The sequence below is a fragment of the Elaeis guineensis genome, chromosome 15 (genome assembly GCF_000442705.2).
Source record: "Elaeis guineensis isolate ETL-2024a chromosome 15, EG11, whole genome shotgun sequence".
Lineage (NCBI taxonomy): Eukaryota > Viridiplantae > Streptophyta > Magnoliopsida > Arecales > Arecaceae > Elaeis > Elaeis guineensis.
The window spans coordinates 45,648,959-45,661,257 of record NC_026007.2 but is presented as its reverse complement, the minus strand read 5'-3'; the positions used below and the strand labels follow the sequence as shown (position 1 = coordinate 45,661,257).

Here is a 12,299-nt window from a genome sequence, read left to right as displayed (position 1 = left end):
ATTTCACGACTGATCAGTGGGCCTCAGCAACCTTCTCTTCAGCTTTCCACCTAGCCTTGGCAACCTGATCCTTGGCCTGCTTCTTGGCCTTGGCAACCTACTCTTCAGCCTTCTACTCGGCCTCGGTGAGCTTTGCATTGACCACCTGAAGCTCCTCCCCTTTTTGCGTGAGATCGATAGAAACTTTATTGAGAAATTCTCTCAGCTTATCAACCTCTATCTTGACTGCATCGACATGCGCACGTGCCTCAACAGCATTGGACTCGACCCTTTGGCATAAAACTCTGTGGATCTTCATTCTACGTGTATGGTTCAAGGTGACGACTAAGAAATGGAGTATCTGCAGGAAAGTTACAATTAGCAAAAAGAGGAGAGGAGAAACCAAAGGATGGAACAAAGGCAAAAGTAGCACCTGATGCACGACGGTCATGGAGTGCCGTTATAGGTCGTCAAGCCCATATTGCCAATACCCCTCAGCTTCATAGGGAGCATGGACCTCTCAATCAATTCTTTGACAATCCTCTAGTCATCAAATGATGCATCTTCGGGAATGAAGGTAATGCGGGGGTCAGGATCTGATTGGTCAGCAGAAAGAGATATGCTGCTTGGGCCTACAATTGAAGGAGGTTCAGCCCCAACCCCACGAGGAGATGTTGGAGTAGCAAGTATAGGAGCCATTGGTGGTGGAGACATCAGCACTAGAGCGACCATCAAAATCAGAGCCACAACCGACAGAGACAGACTCAGGGGAGTGGGGGTCGCCGATACAACTGTGGCCTCAATTACAGGGTCTCACTCATTCGTGATCTTTTCTTGACAGATCACGAGCTTTTTAAAGATGCCTTCGGATGTTGGAGCCTTCCTCTTCTTCAAAAGGTTTCACTTCATCTTGGCGACATCTTCAAGCCTCACTCTGCACATAGTCGAACTTGGTCAGCAGCTTTAAAGAAATAGATGAAAAAAGTAGGCAACTATAGTACTCGCCCTTGGGGTCAGTCTGGCTAAGTCTAGCATTAAAGAGGGCCTCATCGGATACCAGCTCATCGGGCAAGGGAGCTTTGAAGTCTCTGAGGGTCTTAAAATGACCCTCTTCATTGGCCCCCAGTCTTAGGATCTTGAACACTAAAGCCTCCGACTGACCTCAGCTTGGCAAATCCTAGTCCTCCACCAGAGAGCTAGACACAAATAAGAACTACCCCTTCCACCCAGGGACGGAGGAAGGAGCATCCTTGATTAGAGAAGAAATCCCTCTCTGAGAAGAGAAATACCACCAATTCTTGGCGTATGGATACCTCTTGATGGTAAAGAAGGAGTGAAAGAGGCCAACAGATGGTGAACACTAGCCATAACACATATAACTAAAAAGCCTACTACAAATCTAAATAATTTGGGACAATGGCATAAAGGGATAAACTATAAAAATAGAAGACATCAAGAATGAAAGGATGGACTAAAAACTTTAAGCCCACCCAAAGCGCTTCCTCATATATGGCGAGCCAATTGGGGGGCGGATTATCTGCACGTTCGTTTATCCTAAGGAGCTCGAGATCAAAATATAGAGGGATTCCACACCAAACTCGTATCTGACTCAAATCGTCCAGATTTAGCATAGAACTATAGCTGCTGGGCCCAACCTCGCTTTGATCTGCCATTCCTAAATCAAAGGGCTTGAAAACTATCTAAAGAAAGAAAGGAGGAATGAAAAGATCGATGGGTGAGAAAGAAAACCCACCTACGAGCGAGAAAAGGAGGCAAAAAGAATGAGGTAGTTATCAGAACCTTCAAAAGCCCTTCCGAAGAATCACACCGTAGATAAAAGAAGAGAACTCCTTGTTCCGAGAAGCTACAGTAATAGAAAAGAGAAAAGAGGAATAGAAGAGCATGATAGTAGTCGAAAAAGATAGGACAGGCACCTCTCCCATTTATAGCCAAAAGAATATAACACCCAGATACCGAATCATTTCTTCTCTAACAACTCACAGTATGTGGCACACGTGGCATCTCTCTATTCGATCGACCGCTACTGCCAGTTACACAATTCAGCACCACGATTCAAAAAAGAGATTTTGAAATGATGCCCATTTAATTCCGTAATGATGGCTTCAGATGCGTCGCCTTAAAAGCCACGCAAGTCCCATCAACTGAGTGACCTTTTAACATCCTCAGCTTAAAGAAATAGGTATACTCCCTTCGCTCGACTAAAGTCAGACTCGAGAGTAGAGGACATGTGTTGGAGAAAATTTTGAATGGGCCAATGATGTGAAAAGGTCCAGGGCCCAAAATGTCCATGCTCAGCAAGCCCACTGTCGAAGCCCTTGCCGACTCAAGATCGGCCATCATTGGAGCCCTTGTCGACCCAAAGTTGGCCATAACATTCATTGAGTTCTTCTTCGACAACCACATAATTGGCACTTCACACTCCGAGCATACGAAGACCGGCTAAATACAACTCAACAATCTTTGTGCATCACTATCGATATCTTCTCATCGATCGATCAAATCCGGTTGACCAGCTATGCGTCACTGAATAGAACCTAATGATAGCATGGGGCGACCGACTTCTAGTCGCCATTGACCAACCCTCGCCTAGATAACACTCAATTGGCAACTAAATTTAAAATACGATATCTGTTAGGCAACAACTGTTATAGAACTGATAAGACAACTACAACTGCTGCATCCCGAATATTTCGAGCGATAATTTTGCACCCTATGTGAATCACGAGATCGTACTAACCAACTTGCCAACTGAAACTCCAGCTCTCCGTCTATAAAAAAAACTCAAAGAGGACCCCTAAAAAAATTCGTCATTATTCTGCCTTTCACGCTCTTCCTTCTGTTGAACGAGAGTTCTGACTTGAGGGTAAGAGAATCTTCGTCGAAACAATCTTCGATCGGAATTTTTTACAGATTACACCTCCGAAAGATCTACTTTGCCATCAACTCCAGTATTTTAATATTGAGCGAATGCCCGTACCAACAGGTTGAATGCAAAAGGATCATAATATTTTGCCAGCTCTAAAGATATCAGAAAGAGGGCTGCCTCCGTTACTACCATTATGTATAACGGTCCGTTATACAAAATCTGCTTTCCGTTAATTGGAGATATCGCCGTCAAGACCTTGGGCGACCCTGCCTCGCGATAGCCGAGAGCTTGCTGCTTGTCACTCGCCATGGCGGCCTCATCCTCGCTCTCTGCGACGCTCTCCCTCTTCCCTCTGTGCAACCCCTCCTCCTCGATCAAACCCAGACACTCCCTCTCCTTCTCGCTCCAACGCTTGAAGCCTCCAAGCTCCATCCGCTCCCGCGTGTCTTCGTCCATAGTCGCCGCTGCCCCGGAGGCCCTACACTCGCCTCCCGAAACCCTAGATGGATATGAGAGCTCCACAGGCTTCGAGGTATTCTGATGATGACCTTTTTTCCGTTCGATAAAGAGAGTGTTAATATATCATTTATCTGGTATCAAATGGTTGAAGGTCGAGGAGAAATCCGAGGGTTCCGGTCCTTCGCCTCTAGCTGCTGGGGACGACGTGAAGGTATTTGTTTCTAATTTTTCCTTTAGTTGCGCGCAATGGACTCATTGCACTTATTTTATTGTTGCTGCTTGTGCTGTTTGATTTTATGACTTAGAGAATGTTTCATTTTGCTGTAGGTTTTTAAATGTTAAATACTTTATTGTTTAGTTGTCCACGAAATTAAGATATTTAGTCTACAAATTTGTGTTCTTGGAACGTATGAAATGGTTTATTAGAATTCCAAACTGGTGCATTACTCGAAGCTTGAGGCTTGTACATGGCGATTGAGGGTTAATATTGTTGGAAATTGGAGTATCTGAACTATGAATTAGATCAGCCGTCTGCATGTGTTTATGATTATGCAAGTTGCAGAGTAGGATTTTTGTGGTTTCAGACTAGTTCAGATCGCATATGAGCGCTTTGCTTTTGCCTTTCTTACGTCTAAAGCTTGGCTTCCTGAGGATTACGCATATTTAGTTTAGCATCTGGATTGAACGGGTTTATATGTTTCATGGTCTCTCAAGGAAAATCCTCCTTCAGAGCACATTTGATAAGCTTGGATCGGTTAGTATACATCAGCTGATCAGCTGGTCTATTTGCTTTCCTTCTCCCCCCTTTCTGGTCGTAGATTGTAATATTTGTTTTTTCTTTCTTCCCTATCATGTCACTGACTTCTCTTTAGAATGTTTTCAGTCATATTGGAAAACGTTGAATTGAAACAGAAGTATAAATAGCTTATGGGGTGATTACTTAAATCATGGGCAGTTACATCATCAAAGGAAGCTGAAGGCTCAAAGAGTTGGAATGCCATTCTTATTCTTCAATTTGCACTAACAGTACAGCATATCTACTTTAATAATGCTGATCTATGAGTTGCATTGGTCTGAAATCATAGTTTGGCTTATATAGACTACACTGTTAAAACCTCTAACCTGCTTGGGTGGGCTGTTGATACTAGCAAACTCAAATATCTCTTGATATTAATTTTTCTTTCAAAGGTTAGATGGATTAATCAGAAGATCATGTAGAGTTGGCTGCTTGCATTGAAAGGGACATGTGGAATAGCTGACTAGATACATATAAACACATTGATGGGATTTGGAGTTAGAAAAGTAGAGATGCACTAACTTTCCATCCTTCAGAGGTTGGAATGCATTGTTACTACTTACTACCTACTAAGCAGAATCAATTTCGTGGATTGATGACATCTATAAATTTTGCTATTGATCATAAACAGGTCTACATACTGATTATAATCTGAGAGTTTGGAGCTAACTCAGCTATTAAATTTTCAAACTTGCTTAGGTCATGGAGTTCTTTGCAAAGTGTAAAACTGCTACAGTTTCTTTGTGTTTTTTTTTCCTGAGGAGAGGAATTTATCTCACTGACACAAAACAAAAGATGGAGATTGAAGAAAATGTTTCTGAGAACTGTCAAGATTTAAAACTTGGATCATGGCCATTTTAAAAATGAGTTACGTTACTTGTAAAATGTATAGCTTGAAAGAAGTTATGGCAAACATTTTGCATGGTTGACTTTGTTTGGCAAGAACTTTAGCTTGTTGATGAGTCTCTTTCTATGTAGAAAAATATTTAAAAAACTTGAACTGGGTTGCAGCTTGCTTGGGAAATTTGCATTGGAGTTAAAAGATTGCAGTTCATTCCTGTTGTCATAAAATCACATGTTTGATTACCTGTGGAGACGCTTTGGAAAATGGATCACACTTTTTTCTAAAAATTTTTTATGCTAGCTATACGGTTGGCCTGTTGGTGTGAAATAACCTCATTCTCAATTTGGTAAATTTATTCAGAGGTTGTTTTCCACTACAGAAGTTTATTCGACTTTGGATGCTGATCTAGAGCTATCTTCATTGACTTGACTGTTTTGTTTTGTTTTCTTTTGCATTCTTTATGTTGTTTTCTTTTGTTTCTCTTTTTGCCTTTGTCGAAATTTCTTTGCACATGTACTACCTCAACATGGAGAGTCTCGCCTATTGTTTTTTAAAAAAATAAAAGAAACTTTATCTGAAATATGTAGAAATAAGAAATTTAAATATTAGAAACTTATCCTTTTCAAACCCTGCAAGGCAAAAAGGAAGAGGAGGTTCTAAAATGAATACAAAATAAGAAAGTGGAAATCATCTTGAAGGATTGATTGCATACATTAAATTTTGGGAAATTTTGGAGTGCCAACATTTATGATGCTTGGATACGGCATGATATGACACCATTATCCCATGGTGATGAAAAAAATGAGTCTCGAACTGTTTTATTTCTAAACAATAGTGGTCTAGAGCGCCTACCTATTTCTGTTGAAGTGTCACAACTATCTCTTCTTGCTTTATTTGCTATTATTGTCTGAATGTCAAGAAAAAGTGCCATCAATCAGTCAGCTTAGTATAATTATCAGTACATTTTCATATATTTAGACATTTTTATTCTTGTGTATTGTGCTATATGGATGTATCCCCATGTTGGGCTTGTTGGAGATTGAATAGTTGGAAACTTATAGGCACCTTAAAGTAATGCTGTTAGCTAGCCCACACAGCCATATCTTTGGTAGATATACAGCCACCTTTTACCTAAGAAATCCATATTCATGGGCAAAGTATTTCTTTTAAAAAATTCTCATGTACCTTGTGTGTCAAATTCAGATCATGCTATGTGATAAAGTAACCAAGCCTATAGATATACGATATTCTTTCCAAGTTTGTCAATAAACGTGTGCCCTTTTTCTGGCCAGTAAGATCAGGCTTTTAATTGAGCCGAAATTCCAATTCATTGCTTTTATTGTTGTACACATGTGAGCTATTAGTGTTCAATCTTACCATGCCAATACAAGATGCCATGTAATGGACATATTTTTTTGGTGTAGGGCCACTTTTAGAATTTCCATTTCATTGCCAGCCACACATACTAGGTGTGCCTACAAGTCCAAGAAAATACCATACCAGAGATGCCCCTTTGACGAACAAGAGGACTTCCTGAAATTATAGTCTTCTGAGTTCCTTTAATATGAGTGCATCATGGAACAAAAGACTTCTATAGGGATTCTCAAAAATAACCAACTATTGCCACCTGTAGTCTAAATTGGACAAATACCATCTTACTAATGTTTAGCTTCATATAGGAATTTTGTGATTCCCCAAACATCTATCAAATTGGGTAGAAGGGCATATTTCCAATCATGTTCCTTCTCGCCATAGTAGTTTTGGTATAACTGTCCTGACTTGCAAACTGCCTTTCTTCTGTGGCCTCTTTTGATATAGAATCTTGTTGATAATGGTGGTCCATTGCATGATGCTCCCACCTTTGCAGGGTCTAGGGAGTGTTAGATGTATGCATGCTTAGCCCCACGTGCAGGGAAGCTGTTTTTGTATTTCAAACCCACAACCTCTATGTCATAATGGATCAATCTTACCATTGCACCATAGCTCACTCTCTTCCAACATTGTTGTTGATAAGGAAATTGCAATATTCTATCATATGGAGCCTCAAATCTTATTTCTGTTTTTTGTTTGTGTGTTTGTTGGTGAGGACTTTTATATCTGCAAAATGTGGAGTTCAAGTTTACTCTTTGTTTGCACTAACCATAGGACAATATGTCTACTGATCTGAAACTACCTGATGCTTTCTAAACTTGAGAACTATGTAAATGATGTGCATTCGTAAAATAATGGATCAAATGAAAACTTCAAGTCAAAGATGAATCTGAGAAGATTCATTATGTGAGGTCCATAAATTAATTAATTGTCTTACTGCATCTGAATTCTTAACCGATGATTTGTGTAACTAGAGGGCTAACAAAAATGTTATTAGTCCCTTGCTTATTAATTAGATTATTATTTTATGATTCTGGCATTAGGTCGAAATGTAGAAATCATCCTATTTTGACTGGGCCTGAAATATATTTTTTCAACAATGAAATGCTGAACCAAGCATTCCAAAATGACCAATACATGATGATTGAAACATGATTGCACGGTCTGCATGAGCCACTTGAATGATGCTGCTGCAACTTATATGAACGTTCTACTTTCTGATGCATATTGGATCTGGATCAATTTCTAGGCTTAGTTTCTTTGGCTTCTTTAGCTGCACGGTTCACGCTGCCTTGTGAAACAGGTATTGCTGCTTGTGAATGTCAGTCCACTCCAGGGTTACCTTAGAACTTTATTTTGATGGGTTTGAGAAAGAACTATGAATCCGACTATGGTGGGTTTAAGAACGAACTAGTCCCATGCATTGTTTGATACAAATATATGAAAACATATACTTCACATTGGAATGTTGGCACCAATCTTATTTGAACTTTTGTACATAAAAAGCTCATTTTGTGTTTGGGCATCTGGCAAGACTTTTATGAATTATCATTGGCATTTGTTTTCTTCTTGTTTCCAGATGCCACCATCGACCAACAAAAAATTACTTTTCACAATGTCACATGTATCTGATGTATTTCTAGGGTAAGGATCATGGTTTGCCATACCGTTCCATACCACCTGATATAGGGCATACAGCACTATACTAGTATGTTATACTCCCCCGTACCGACACTACCGTATCATATCGAACTACGTGCCTATATTGTAATAAAGACTTCACCGGTATAGGGTCCAGTACCGAGACAGTGAATCTTGATAAGGACCATACAATAGATGGTTTGGAGGTCTTTTAGGAGGTTTTACTAGTGTTCAAGAAAACCTCTAAATGTTGTCTAGATATTACAGTGAGCTAATCAATAAACTAGCTGTCAGTCAAACAAAAATTAATCTGTAAAAGAACAGAAGGTGGATCATTTACTAGGGTTCAAGAAAACCTCCATGCCACTCTGCCTCTATTTGCATCAAAATGCTGCAAATTATCATGATCATGTGGATCTTTAACTTGACAAATTGGTTGGACATGATGGTATGCATGGAAGGTTGTGATCCTTTTGGTGGGACAAACTTTTTGTTAGGTAGATGGATTCCCTCCAAGGGCGGCTGACTGTCGTGCACCTGTTTTCTTTCTATCTAAAAAGAGAGCAGGGCAAAGATTTATTTGTTTATTAAGGATTGGGGATGATACATAAAGATTAACTGAGATATGATAACCTCACTGGGAGATGAAGATGGACTTTTGTTCCTACTGTTCCCACATAATTCCTTTAATCTCCCCGTTTTCTATGTGATTCTTAAGGACAACCTCCAGTCCCATTTTTCCATGAAGTCCATTGATGAAAAGGAAGCTGCCATAGAAGATAGAGTCCAGCTACAATAGGATTTGCGTTTAAATATTTTTCAAATTTAAAATAGTTGAAACATCTGACACCAAGGCAGGACCCAGACTTATTGTGCTTATATAAAGTATAAATAGATATATTTGCTGTACAATTTTCCATGATGGCTGGCACTCCCCCTTATCCTGGGAATCCAGCGATGAAAGGGAGTCTGGCCTCCTACAAAAATGCTTTAGCATTTTAATATTTTCTTTAAATTTAAATATGCGACAACATTTGATGCCATGAATGGCCTTTTATCCAACTCAGACCCTTTGATTTATATATTGTACTAGAATTGTAGACAAATTACATATATGTTTTTTTACTTCACAGAACTAAACAAGAAAAAGGGTTTGGGGGCCTAAGCTTCATAGCTAAGATATTTCAAATTGTAAGTTCTCTACCATCAGTTGCTTTTTATCCAACTGTTGTTGAAGCACAAATGCTTACATTTTCTTGTAAAGTTGTGTCTCTTCTATTAATATCTTTAGATTAAAAGAGGCCTTCTTTAGTGGCTAAATTGGAATTTAGTTTTGCAAATAGACACCGATCATGCATAAGATTTCAACTTGGTATTTCTCATACAACTTCTTTACTCCAAGAAGCTTGTTGAGTCTCAGAATGATCTGTAGCTCCTAGGAGAAGGCAGTGCATGGTAATGTAATAGCCATCAATCGTCATCCAATACCTTGGTTTCATAGTACCAATGATTGAGCTTTCCATTGTTTTCTTTGAGCTTAAGGACATCCTGCAATTTTTTATCCAGGAACCCTGTTTTAACAATGCCATGCTATTCATAATCTGTAAAAGTGACTAGTGCATTGTTTCCCTCTTTCTGCTCAATACAATGTCTCCATCCAGATTCTTATATTTGCTGAACATGTTCAAATGCAGTTATTTTATGGTGGTGGTTCACCTGTCCTGCTTAGAGGGCCGTTTACCCAGTTGCATTCATCCCCACATGAATTTTCAAGTGTTTCTCAAGAGAAGTTAATAATAAGGAACACTTTTGGAGAGAATCTTGTGGGAATTTTACATGAAGCTGGTTCCACAGAACTTGTGATCTTGTGCCATGGATTTCGATCATCGAAGGAAAGCAAAACCATATTGAATTTGGCTGATGCACTTACAGTTGAAAATATCAGTGTCTTGCGTTTTGATTTTGCTGGAAATGGGGATAGTGAGGGGTCATTTCAGTATGGTAATTATTGGAGAGAAGTTGAAGATTTGCGAGCGGTGATTCTACATTTTTTGAGGCAGAAGCGTGAAACAAGAGCTATTGTTGGGCATAGTAAAGGGGGAAATGTGGTCCTTCTATATGCTTCTAAATATCATGATATATCAAAAATAATTAATATTTCTGGTCGCTTTTATATGGAAAGAGGCATTGAAGAACGCTTAGGGAAGGAATTTATGCATCGGATAAAAGAGGATGGGTTCATTGATGTGAGGGACAAAATGGGGAGAATTATTTACCGTGTGACTGAAAAAAGTCTAATGGATCGCCTGAGAACTGATATGCATAATGCATGCCTGTCAATTGACCAAAACTGCGGGGTCTTGACAATTCATGGTTCAGAGGATGATATTGTACCATCTGAAGATGCTCTAGAATTTGCCAAGTTGATAGCTAACCACAAATTGCATATTATAGAAGGAGCTGATCATAGATATCTGTCACACAAGTTTCAGTTAGCTAATGTTTTGCTGGAATTCATAAGATCTAACTAATGGGTGGATGTCTATGTACAGGGCGTCCACAGAGCATAGCAGGTTCAGGACCATATTTGTTTTTCATGCTACAATGTGGGAAAAAACAGAAAATATAATTTTAATTGTGAGCAGTAGAAATTGTATTGTTTTTCAGATTGTCAGCCTTAATTATGCCTTGCTTGGGTGATTTGCACCAGTCCAAATTCTATGGGCTTCCCCCCTTTTCTTTTTTGTCTGATGAGCCTTTTGACCTTATAGAGCTTATATTTTATAGACTATTTATGAAAATAAATAATTATTTTACCTTTGGATTATCTCTTTAGCAGGTCCATTTGAGTGGACCAAATTTGCTTCATTGACTTGTTTTCTTCTGTGCACTCAATAGTCCAGAGTTTTTCGTGTACCACTTTGTGCAAAAATATTCCTATTGATGACCAGCTACTGGCGTAAATGCTGAATATGTTTTTGATTCAGTGATTGCTTGTGTATTACATGGTAGAGTAAATAATGCAAAAGGAGCATCATTATTTTAGAGTAATGCTGTGTTGGTTTGCAATTTCTTGATTTTCTATTTCTGTTTACACCTTGCCTGGTCCTATTAATGGTCTACCATATAAAAACATAATCATTGAAAAATTGGGTTTGTTCATGTCATATTTTGTTTGAAAAGGAAACTCTCTCTCTCTCTCTCTCTCTCGCCCCCTCCCTCCCTCCCCCGGCGTGGGTTTGTATGTGCATGCACGTGCGGGCGCACAGGCGCATTTGTGTGTGTGGCATATATGTTTTGCGGACATTTACACATTTAATAAAGGATATAGATTTGGCAATTTTTCAAGCTTCAGATATACGACTGCCCATGTTTGTGTCTGAAATGCTTTGGTATTCAGTCTTTAATATTAACTCCTGAATCTGATGTTTAAAAGGGACACACACACGCGCACGCATGCCCTTGTGTTCATTTGTGTGTGCCTGCATGTGTGTGAAAATTTATACATTTAATGAAGAATACAGATTTGGCAATTTTTCTAGCTTGGGATACACAGCTGCAAATATTTGTCTGGAATGCTTTCTGGTATTTGGTCTTCAGCATTAACTCCCGAATCTCATGCTTCTACTATCAGATGGCACCAAAACAGAAAATAAGAATCAAGCTAAGGTCCTATTGGGTACCCCTGATCGAGGACTCATGCAAGCAGATTCTAGAAGCTGCTCGAACCACCAATGCCAAGACTATGGGTCCTGTCCCTCTACCCACCAAGCGTCGTGTTTATTGTGTTCTCAAGTCACCGCACGTGCACAAGGATGCACGGTTCCACTTTGAGATCCGGACCCACCAGCGGCTGATTGATGTCCTGTATCCTACCGCCCAAACAATAGATTCACTGATGCAGCTTGACCTTCCAGCAGGTGTCGATGTAGAGGTCAAGCTGTGATATCAGTTGAAGTTCATTATTTATTTGCATTCTTGTTCTTATATACTTTCTGTGATGATGTTAATTTGCATATAGCAAAGACTTCTTTATGAACAAAAGAACAGTTCTTTTCTTCTACTTGAATTGCATGTAAAGTCTAAAGGGAGTGTGAAAATTACAGTGCACTCTATTCTCAGTTTCACTAAAGGTGGCAGGTCTGTGGCACACTATTTACTTGGGTAGCTGGTTTGAGATGTTTCTAGTTCTCGATTTCAGCAAAAGGGCTTCCAATCTGCTCGATGGATCTTTGCATCTATTCTCAAGTCTCAAGTTGGCACTTTTTTATTGTTGCCTAGTTGTTTGTTTGTTTTTGAGTGTGTGTGTGAGAAAGAGAGAG

General features: G+C 39.4%; 1 protein-coding gene across 1 annotated transcript; it reads left to right on the top strand.

Moving 5' to 3' along the window:
* Positions 1 to 3,099: 3,099 nt before the first annotated feature.
* Positions 3,100 to 10,651, top strand: LOC105033932 (putative uncharacterized protein YDL057W). Its single transcript, XM_010908917.4, has 3 exons — positions 3,100 to 3,398; positions 3,477 to 3,536; positions 9,672 to 10,651. Exons 1-3 carry the CDS (start codon positions 3,174 to 3,176, stop codon positions 10,506 to 10,508), a joined length of 1,122 nt encoding a protein of 373 aa, XP_010907219.1. The 5' UTR covers positions 3,100 to 3,173; the 3' UTR covers positions 10,509 to 10,651.
* Positions 10,652 to 12,299: the final 1,648 nt, after the last annotated feature.

Bases quoted from the DNA above. Each gene is read 5' to 3' on its own strand.
- LOC105033932 (XM_010908917.4), top strand. From the start codon at position 3,174: ATGGCGGCCTCATCCTCGCTCTCTGCGACGCTCTCCCTCTTCCCTCTG. The intron at 3,399-3,476 runs GTATTCTGATGA...AAATGGTTGAAG, and splicing joins AGAGCTCCACAGGCTTCGAG to GTCGAGGAGAAATCCGAGGG. The intron at 3,537-9,671 runs GTATTTGTTTCT...GTTCAAATGCAG, and splicing joins CTGCTGGGGACGACGTGAAG to TTATTTTATGGTGGTGGTTC.